The sequence below is a fragment of the Ahaetulla prasina genome, chromosome 7 (genome assembly GCF_028640845.1).
Source record: "Ahaetulla prasina isolate Xishuangbanna chromosome 7, ASM2864084v1, whole genome shotgun sequence".
In the NCBI taxonomy this organism is placed as follows: domain Eukaryota; kingdom Metazoa; phylum Chordata; class Lepidosauria; order Squamata; family Colubridae; genus Ahaetulla; species Ahaetulla prasina.
This window is the reverse complement of record NC_080545.1, coordinates 48,917,682-48,928,952: the sequence shown is the minus strand read 5'-3', so window position 1 is coordinate 48,928,952 and position 11,271 is coordinate 48,917,682. Positions and strand designations below refer to the sequence as shown.

Below are 11,271 nucleotides of genomic sequence, written 5' to 3'. Positions count from 1 at the left end.
CTAAGTGTTTTTATACTGTTCAGATTTCTAGCACAGCAGGAGTCAAAAAAAAAGGCATTTTTTCTTGCAATTTTGTAGAAAATCATATAGAAAGGCAAACCAAGTTACAGAGGAATGTGACATTTGCCATGGAAAAAAGTGGGTGGATACACAAGCAGATAAGCAGTATTCTGATAAACATGAATGTCTTACAATCAGTGATGTGCTACCTTCTTAATCCATTAGTTTCAAAAAAGCCTGGGAGCTAAGGATACTCCAAGAAAACAAAGCAGTCAGATAAGGCACAAAAGAAACAATTTAAGAGAAACAAAGTTATCTAGAATGAAAGAAGGGAAATGACTGGAAGGAATGAGGAGACAAATACGATAAAGGTCTTGTTATGCATTCTTTCCTTTCTGGGGCACAAGAGAAAATCAACCTATTATGTTGATTTCTTCAGTGCACTAGCCATGGAATATTCACATTTCTCAGTGGATTCAGATCAAACTCTGCAGAATTTCTATTGTAATTAATCATAGGTACCTTTAGTAGTATAAAGCCATGATTATCTTAGATATATAGACAATGGGAGATCCTTCAAATATTTACACTACTCTTCCTACAATGTTTCACCACTGGCTATACTGGCTTGTGCTTATGGAGCAGAGATACTAGTTGGGGGCTACCAATTGGGTCAATGGTAAAAGAGGTTGGAGGTGTATAAATGTGATTTAGGCTTTTTATAGAATAAATTCTGCTCTTTGGATCATGTTAACATTTCATTAATGAGCTGATTAAAACGTTACACAAAACAATCTGTTACAGAACAGGTAGTTGTAATGCAAGCCCTTGCATGGCAATCCAAATTTATTGAACTACTGATGCTAAGTCATACAAAATTGCACCACTTTTAATTAAGGCTTTTAGTTTACATTTGGCCACCTCAAAGCATTGTAACATTAGGTTGTCAATTTAAATACTGTGGCTCCCTGTTGGATTTTACACGCAATCTTTACACCCAAACAATGCATACAAAGCAACAAGGCATTGTTAAATAAATCTGCAAAAAGGTAATTACTGCAACTTAGGCCTTGGGACCAATTACACATGATTAAAATTACTTCCCACATTCACATCCACAGTACTCGTCCACCATTTAACATCTCAACCAAAACGTTACACATGTAAAACAATCACTAACAGGCAAAAGTACTAAACCTGTATATTTGGTATTGCAAATACACTTATGCATGAGCAAGCAAGGAATTCAGTGAGAATCTACAGCTGCAGAAGCCCAAAAATGATTTACAAAAAATTGTTAAATCATTAAAAAATTGTTTTAAAATATACACTTCTTGTTGTAGACCCCCACTGTACACACAACTATAAACATTGTTCCCTATGTAAACAAGGAAAAGGAAACATACGATAAAAGGTTGAAAAATCTGGACATTTCCTTCCCAACAGATATTAAAGGCAATGTCTTTAGGCAGACATTATACTGAAAGGACTCGTGTTAAAGACACTAATTCACTGTCTCCACAGGTTTTTTTTTATCCTAAAATTAAAAAACTATATAGCTGTTGTGTTAATCAAAGCGCTTTTGTACAATACAATGATGATCCTGTATTTTTTTAAAAAAGTTACAATAAGCTACAAATACCAATGAAGCAAAGTTATCTGGAGTAGTCTATATAGGAGCTCTTTGGACTTTCTTTTATTATGCTAAAATAGTGGTGCTTTTATGATTTACATTATTGTACTCTCCAATAGGAAGTATGGGGTTTGTTGCAGTATACAGTACAGATTTCATACATGTACAACATTGGTAGATGAACAATGTCTCTCACTGGTAATACTGGATGTAGGCTCTGGTTTTACCAGTTGCATACACTTAGATTATGTATACGTAAAAATCTCTTGTGACACTGGAAAGTGATTAGAATGTGCAAACTGATGTAGCTGTCATCCATTTTATAAGGGTACCACCACAGGAAAGTCCATTTAAGATGTTGGTAGTTTTAATAAAGTTGGAATGCTGGCACTGTTGTAGTCGGCAACAGTTCTTCAGACCTGCGACAAAGGCAAACAGAAAATTAGCTGCTACATTTACCTAAATAGTTAAAGAGAACTCTTGCTCTTAAATTTTCAAAAGCATTAGTTTTATCTTCAATTAAACACAATTCAATCACTCAAGCATGTGATCCACAATAATCATGAAATTGCAGGAGCTCCTTGCAGGAAACAGATTTTATGAAAAAGTACACTTAAAATTCTTTTTATTTACATTATCCTTTTTATTTAAATTAAACAAGTAGATATTTTGCCTAGTCAAAACTGAAGAACTACATCTAATATCGCATTCACCCTCTATAGGATTCTCTTTGTCCCCTACCCTTTTTTTTAACCCCCCAGATCTTCTAACATATATCTATAGTCAGGAAATGAGGATTCTATTCTTCCACTGGCTGGTGGACACCAACAGATAGAAGTTCAAACACCAGTTCTACAAATACCAACCTAAGCAAATGAACAGGAAGATAGTAATGAAATTTATTTAACTAACTGAAGAATAAAAGTGCATAAAACGTACGCACTTCCATGTTTAATAAGCCCAGATAAAGAACTGAACACCAAATGAGAATATTGTGCTGTAACTATAAGAGCAAACAACTGTTGGTTAAATTAGAAGATGTTATTATTTCAAGATAACATAGCAAGCACAGTACAGTAATATTTATTCAACTTTGAAAACTTCACGAGATAATTATAAAACCTAGGAATTATGAGCTGCTTTGAAATATTTTAACTGCTAGGTAAAATATGATTTAAAATAAAATGCTGCTTTACTTCAATCAACAAAAATAATTTGTCAAATGAGGCAGGAAGGGGGATACTCCACATCTTACATTATTAATAGCTGTTCTAGAGAGTTTGTTTTTTTGGGGGGGGAGGGCAGAAAGACAGAGAGGGGAGAAAATACAGTACTTCTGTTCCAGTGAAGTCCACTAGTATGATAGTAGATACTACCCAGTTGAGTGTTTTAATTCTTTTACAGCTGCTAAATCTTCTAGTAATAAGAAACTAACTTCATTTTCTGAGAATTAGTCTCTGCTCTTCTTATTGAAGCCTAATTTCAAAACGGTATCACTCTCATCATATAAGCAGTGCTCACAAGGGTAAGCAAATTATTTTAGTGAAAATGCTTATGATTCATTGAACATCAAATAGATGGCTTTTTTAAAAAAGGATGAAATTAAAGAAATGGGCACATGAAAATTCCCAAAGTATTTAAATCCAAGTGGTTTTACCATTAGATATGTGTATAAAATGGAAATAACATCAACATGAGATTCACTTCAAATTATACTTTTTAGTACTGTATTTTCACCAAGCTTTAGTATACTTTTAAAGATATTTTGAAGCATTCAAAACAGGTAGTATAATTCATGAGCATAATTCTTAGGCTGCACTTTATTCATTATGATCAATAAAAATGAACTGATCAATAAAAATGAATTAATTAGAAATGGACGTTTTAAACTAATCTAATTATGAAAAAAAAATCAGCTTGGTCCCATAATCTAGAAACCCACAGCTTGTAAGTATTGCTTGTGGTTTGGTATAACTTTGGTGGAGTGTTCCTTAACAGATTATTCCAGCACTAAAATGAGACATTCTGAAGATTCTGAGTTTACAGCAGGCCTGTTTCCAAACCAGTGTGTTTCTAGAAGGCTAATCTGTGAGCCAAAACCTTTTGTGATTATGAGAATATCCTTATTTTGGAGGTGCCGTTATTCACTGGGGAAAACTAGTAGTACCCACAAGATTTCAATGGTCCAGCATTTGGAAAATGGAACAATAATCTGATTTAGAGAATACTGAAATGAATTACAAGACAAGAATATCTTTAAAATCTTATAGCTCAATGCACTTCTTTTGTGCTAGCTTGCCAGCATAAGGAAATAGGACAGGTTCTGAATATAACTTAATCTACTGAAGTGAGCTTAGCTCACTTAGTGCTGGAATTAGACAATTTTTTAAAACAAAAATATATTTTTAATATATTTTATATTTTAAACTATACATTTATACAAATACAATCACTTTGGCTGATAAAAAAAATTGGCAGTTACCAAGTTTACCCCCCTTGTTCTCACCCAGAACCTACCCATTTTTCAAACATGGCCTTCTGAATACCACACAATGTGAGATTCTACTCAAAAGTGATTATTCCTTTTTTTTTTTAATTTACTTAAATATTTATTTATACTTATAGACAGTATCTGTACTGGTATTTAAACATTTATGACTATAGATATGGTGATCATGTGAATGCATTCCAAAACAGATTTTATTTTTCACTGTTGTTGATTATTAGATACTAGAATACAAGATATGCCATCTTGCTAATTCTACATATTTGCAAGAAAAAGTATGTGAACCCCTTGAGATTACGTGGAGTTTTGCATGAATTGGTCATAAAATGTGCTCTGAACGTCATCTAAGTCACAACAATAGAAGAACAAAGTCTGCTGAACATAATACTACACAAACATTAGATGTTGCCATGGTTTTGTTATTTGTTATTGTTATTTTATTAAATTTTTATACCGCCCTTCTCCCAAAGGACTCAGGGCGGTGTACAGCCGGAATAAAATACAAAATATATACAATTAAAAAAATTTAAAATAAACTATTACTAAACGGCCGGTAATTTAAAAGATTTAAAAATTTAAAATATTACTAAAACCCCAATTTAAAATCAACTATTTATGCCAGTCCTGCTTGAATGAATAAATATGTTTTTAGCTCACGACGAAAGGTCCGAAGATCAGGCACTTGACGTAAGCCAGGGGGGAGTTCGTTCCAGAGCGTCGGTGCTCCCACAGAGAAGGCCCTACTCCTGGGGGCCACCAGCCGACATGTTTGGCGGACGGCACCCTGAGAAGGCCCTCTCTGTGAGAGCGTACGGGTCGATGGGAGGCATAAGGTAACAGCAGGCGGTCTCGTAAGTACCCGGGTCCTAAGCCATGGAGCGCTTTAAAGGTGGTAACCTTGAAGCGCACCCGAAAGACTACAGGAAGCCAGTGCAGACTACGGAGCAGTGGTGTTACATGGGAGCCACGAGTGGCTCCCATTACCACTTGCGCAGCTGCATTCTGGACTAACTGCAGCCTCCGGGTGCACCTCAAGGGCAGCCCCATGTAGAGAGCATTGCAATAATCCAGCCGAGACGTAACCAGAGCATGAGTGACTGTGCATAAGGCCTCCCGGTCAAGGAAGGGACGCAACTGGCGAACCAAGCGAACTTGGTAAAAGGCCCTCCTGGTGACGGCCGCCAGATGTTCATCAAAGGACAGCCGTCCATCCAGGAGGAAAGCCCAAGTTGCGAACCACCTCCTTTGGGGCCACTAACTCGCCCCCAACAGTCAGCTGCAGGAGCAGCTGACTGTACCGGGGTGCCAGCATCCACAGCCACTCCGTCTTGGAGGGATTGTGCTTGAGTCTGTTTCTCCCCATCCAGACCCGTACGGCTTCCAGGCACCGGGACAGCACTTCGACCGCTTCGTTGGGGTGGTCCGGGGTGGAAAGTACAGCTGAGTATCATCAGCATACAGATGATAACTCACCCCGAAACCACTGATGACCTCACCCAGCGGCTTCATGTAGAAGTTGAACAGGATAGGCGAGAGAATCGACCCCTGAGGTACCCCACAAGTGAGGCCCCTCGAGGACGACCTCTGCCCCCCTGTCAACACCGTCTGCGACCGGTCGGAGAGATAGGAGGAGAACCACCGTTAAACGGTGCCTCCCACTCCCAATCCCTCCAACCGGCGCAGCAGGATACCATGGTCGATGGTATCAAAAGCCGCTGAGAGATCTAATAGGACCAAGGCAGAGGAACAACCCCTGTCCCTGGCTCTCTAGAGGTCATCCACCAACGCGACCAAAGCCATCTCTGTGCTGTAACCGGGTCGGAAGCCGGACTGGAACGGGTCTAGATAGACAGCTTCCTCCAGGTGCCGGGGAAGCTGCCATGCAACCACTCTCTCTACAACCTTCGCTAAAAAGCGAAGGTTGGAGACTGGACGATAATTTCCCAAAATAGCTGGGTCCAGGGAAGGCTTCTTCAGGAGAGGTCTCACCACCGCCTCCTTCAAGGCGGCGGGGAACACCCCTTCAACCAAAGAAGCATTTATAATCCCCTGGAGCCAGCCTCGTGTCACTTCCTGAGCAGCCAGTACTAACCAGGAAGGACACGGGTCCAGTAAACACATAGTTGCATGCAACCTCCCCAGCAACCTGTCCACGTCCTCGAGAGCCACAGACTCAAACTCATCCCAAATAACCTCAACAAGACGAGTCTCTGCCACCTCGGCTGAATTAATTGCACATAACATGTAAACATTCACAGTGCAGGGAGGAAAAAGTATGTGAGACCCTAGACTAATGACTTCTCCCAGAGCTAATTGGAGCCAGGAGTAAGCCAACCTTGACTCCAATCAGTGTGATGATATTGGATGTGTTGCTGACAGCTGACCTGCCCTTTAAAAACACACACCTGTTTTGGGTTTACTGGTTTCAAGAAGCACTGTCTGATGTGAACCATGCCTCGCAGAAAAGAGCTCTCAGAAGACCTACGATCAAGAATTGTTGACTTACATGAAGCTGGAAAGGGTTACAAAAGTATCTCCAAAAGCCTTGATGTTCATGTGTCCACAGTAAGACAGACTGTCTACAAATGGAGAAAGTGTTGCTACAAATGTTGCTACTCTCCCTAGGCATGGTCATCCTGTAAAAATGACTGCAAGAGCACAGCGCAGAATGCTGCATGAGATAAAGAAGAATCCTAGAGTGTCAGCTAAAGACCTACAGAAATCTCTGGCACATGCTGACATTTTTGTTGATACATCTACAATAAGGAAAACATTAAACAAGAATGGAGTACATGGGAGGACACCACGGAGGAAGCCATTGCTGTCCAAAAAGAATATTGCAGCACGTTTGAAGTTTGCAAAAGAGCACCTGGATGTTCCACAGCACTATTGGCAAAATATACTGTGGACAGATGAAACCAAAATTGAGTTGTTTGGGAAGAACACACAACACTATGTGTGGAGAAAAAAAGGCACAGCACACCAACATCAAAACCTCATCCCCACTGTAAAACATAGCGGAGGGAGCATCATGGTTTGGGGCTGCTTTGCTGCCTCAGGGCCTGGACGGATTGTTGTCATTGATGGGAAAATGAATTCCAGAGCTAATCAAGACATTTTGCAGGAAAACGTATGACCATCTGTCCGCCAACTGAAGCTCCGCAGAGGATGGGTGATGCAACAGGACAATGAACCAAAGCATACAAGTAATTCAACAAAACAGTGGCTTCAACAGCACAAAATATGCCTTCTGGAGTGGCCCAGTCAGAGTCCTGACCTCAACCTGATTGAAATCCTGTGGCATGACCTTAAGAGAGCGATTCACACCAGACATCCCAAGAATATTGCTACACTGAAAGAGTTTTGTGAAGAGGAGTGGTCCAAAAACGTTTGGTTTCAGTGTTATTACTACCACAGGAGGGTCAACCAGTTATTAAGTCCAAAGGTTCACATACTTTTTCCTCCCTGCACTGTGAATGTTTACATGTTATGTGCAATTAAACCATGGCAACATCTAATGTTTGTGTAGTATTATGTTCAGCAGACTGTGTTCTTCTATTGTTGTGACTTAGATGACGTTCAGAGCACATTTTATGACCAATTCATGCAAAACTCCACGTAATCCCAAGGGGTTCACATACTTTTTCTTACAACTGTACATGGTTTGTGCAGGCAGCCAAATGTTCAGATTGGATTTGGCATTTTCATCCACCTATCAAATCCTTCCTAAGGACATAAGTTAGGCAGATGTTCATGTCTGATGAAGTTAGAGGTACCATTGCAATGCAAGCTGTTCCGAGTAAAGCTCCCTTTGGCAATTGACTGATGGTGAATTTGTCAATGCCAGTGGTATTCAAATGATGCTCCAGCTGTTTTGGAATTGCAATGAAGGCGCCTATTATTACAGGTACTACCTTTGCTTTCTTTTGCCAGAGTCGTTCTATTTCTGGACATTGTATTGTATTGTCTTCTCCAGTTCTTTCTCTTTATTCTGCTGTCTCCAGGTGCTGCCATGTTCCTCTATCCAGATTTACCATATTTTTCAGAGTATAAGACACACTTCCCCCCCACCCAAGAGGCTGAAAATTTGGGTGTGTCTTACACTCTGAAAGTAACTTTTTTGAAGCTTTTTTTCAGCCCTAATGAGGTGCTAGTGAATGAAGCATCTCAGCTGTGCTTTAGAAGTTTTTCAGCCCTAACGAGGCGCTAGCGAGTGAAGTCTGCTTTTCTCATTGGTTCTCTCTCCAAAGATCAGCTGTGCTTTAGAAGCTGTTTTTTAATCCCCAAGCAGGGGATAAAACACATGCGCTTGCGCGTTCAAAACCAGCAAACTAATGTGCTAAAGTTGACCAGACTAAGGACGCTAGCCAAATGAATACCTGGTAGGCAGATTTTTTTTCTATTTTCCTCCCCAAAAACTAAGCTGCATCTTATACTCCAGGATGTCTTATACTCTGAAAATTATGGTATTTGTCCTTCTTATCAACAATTGTTAAGTCAGGGGTATTATGTGGCAGTTGCCTGTCAGTTTGAATTCTAAAGTCCCAGAGCACTTTATCTTCTTTATCTTCTATGACTGCATTTTATGTCCCACCAGTTCTTGCTTGCAAGCAAATGGTATTTCTTACAGATCTTCAAATGCCCCATTATTGCTACTTTGTTATGCTGTTGTTTGTAATAAGCCTGTGCAATCTTCTTGCAGCAATTAACCAGTTTATTATTATTATTATTTCAGTTCTCTTTCCAGACAGTTATTGAAATGTAATAAGACTTTTATAGCCCACATATCAAAGCATAATTCTCTCTTATTGAAAAACTGCTCCAAGGACCTAACAGAGCATGGAGCTCTATCAAGATTCTGCTGCATAAAGGACATTATAATAATTAAAGCTTTTCTTTTGTATTTGAATTTGCAGGACATTTGGATCCAAGATCTATTCTATAAACAGTGTACAATTTCTACTATATGTAAGGGATTCATATTATTTAAATGATCACAAATACTTCAAAAAGGACTTAAAGAAATCGATAGAATATTTTATAATTTACCACTAGAAGTAACTTTTATAGTAGGCTATGCTCCACTTGCAATCTTACCTGGCTCAGTGCTACAGTACATACATGTATTAAAGTAACTGACATGATGACTTTTTGCGTGCTTTTCCAGGCACAGGAGTTTTTCTGTTAATTTGTCGCACAAGGTCATAAAAGATCTGTAAACAAGAATTCATTTCATTTCATTTAATATAGACATTAAATCCTGCTATACATATCTTGTAATGCAGGGGACCCCAATCTGTGGGCCACGGTTCTCTACCAAGACGTGGCCTATTCACAACCAGGCCACATTAGTGGTTGGTCGGTGTGCACATGCACAGCCTGACTCATGCAAATAAGCACCGGCGCTTTCCCCTCTTCCCCACCTCCCATGCCGGGCATTAAACTGAATCCTGATTAACCTTAGCAGCAGTCCCATTTCGCTTATGTAATATTTTAAAATTTCTGTTATAGTGAAATAGGGCCATACGGTCTTCCTCATTTATTCTCCTTATTTATTATGAAAATACACTGCAGTGCATCACTTGCACAACTATGTGCTGCACAAGGGAATAAACCTACTATAAAATTATATAGCACTGTATTACGATGATAATACTTATTTGAGAAATTTATTTTCAAGATATTTAGTCATCAATTGTATTCTTTTCAAATATTCCTCCCAGCTAAAACAGACTAGGCAAAAGTGATTTCTCTCTCATTCATTCATTCATAAACGCAGGCTACATAATCCCAAGTCTTTATTTTAAATTTCTAAAACGGGCATGCACTAAAAGCACGGTATTAAATAATATGTACTTCATTGTGCTGTTTAACCAGAATGCCCAGTCTTCACTTAAGTACTACTAAATTTAATGATTAACATAGCTCACTGAATTAGCCATCATTTTGAAACAAAAAAGTTTTACATTTTAAATTAGAAAGGAATATACGACCATTAACACTCACAAATACTGTTAATGATGAAGAGGTGGACCTTGGACAAATAAAAATATTATAAATACGTTATTCTTTTTACCTCATTAACATTTATCTTTGATTTTGCAGAAGATTCTAAAAATGCACAATTATTCCACTGCCTTGCTAAATTTTGTCCTTGTTCCTTTCCCACAACTCGTTCATCTTCCAAGTCGCACTTATTGCCAACCAGAATCATTGGAACCTAAAATGGTAAAACAATGTATATGCATTAAAATGATACATGATTTACTGAATGGCTACTAGAAATTGGGCATTATAAAGCAATTAAATATATTTTAAAAATAAATTGAGAATTAAATAGTAAAGATTATAGTAGATGTTAGGTTCTTGAACCATCACAATAATGCTCACAGTAATGGCAATTAAAGTTATCTCTTATTTTTCTTTCAATGAAGTTGAAAAGTTTTCATAAGAAAATTGTGCTTTCAATTTTCTTGATTTTAATGTATGTCATTGGACATATTTATTAACTGTAGCAATGGAAAGAGTATGAGTGAATATATCCTATTGTGACCTCAGTTTGATTGTTATTACTTAATACTTCCTGGCAAATTTGTGCTTTTACTGCAATAGGAATTTTTTGACATTTCAAGCAATTTAATGCATTTTGACATATTTGGATCTTAACGGGAAAAGAAATTAAAGTTTGATTATCCAAATAATGAGAAATTTGGAACAATTTCTTATTTAAAAATGGTGGGAAATCATGGGTTGAAAGGAGGGTATAAACAAGAGTCAAGAATGAATGAAGCTGGATGGGGCCTGAACACAAAGGTGAGCAACTAGTAGTAACTAGTACAACTATTCAGACAGAATGGGTGACAACTGAATCTCAAAACAAACAAACGTATGTTATGCAAGTTATGTAAACCCAAATTTATTCAGCAACCATTTTATGCATTTAATCAGAGATGCAGAAAAACAAGCATTCATACAGGATTTTGGAACTACTTGCACAACCCAGGATGATTATGAAGGGATTGCAAGGAAAAGAATACCAAGAAACATTGATGGAGTGGATGAGATTCTCAAAATAGATTAGAATTATAAAGAACAAAAGAAAAATTATGAAATGATAAATACTCGTGCTGGA

At 38.1% G+C, this 11,271-nt stretch overlaps 1 protein-coding gene across 7 annotated transcripts in view; it reads right to left on the bottom strand.

Moving 5' to 3' along the window:
* Nucleotides 1–813: 813 nt before the first annotated feature.
* The window catches only part of RAP1B (RAP1B, member of RAS oncogene family), a 47,945-nt gene continuing 37,487 nt past the window's right edge, over nt 814–11,271 (bottom strand). For all 7 annotated transcript variants that reach the window (XM_058190079.1, XM_058190076.1, XM_058190080.1 and 4 more), the window contains 3 exons: nt 10,216–10,359; nt 9,237–9,352; nt 814–2,052 (listed from right to left, as the gene is read on the bottom strand). In XM_058190079.1, the coding sequence (XP_058046062.1) occupies nt 9,266–9,352; nt 10,216–10,359 (231 nt within the window). In that variant the 3' untranslated portion in view covers nt 814–2,052; nt 9,237–9,265. The remainder of the gene's footprint in view (nt 2,053–9,236; nt 9,353–10,215; nt 10,360–11,271) is intronic.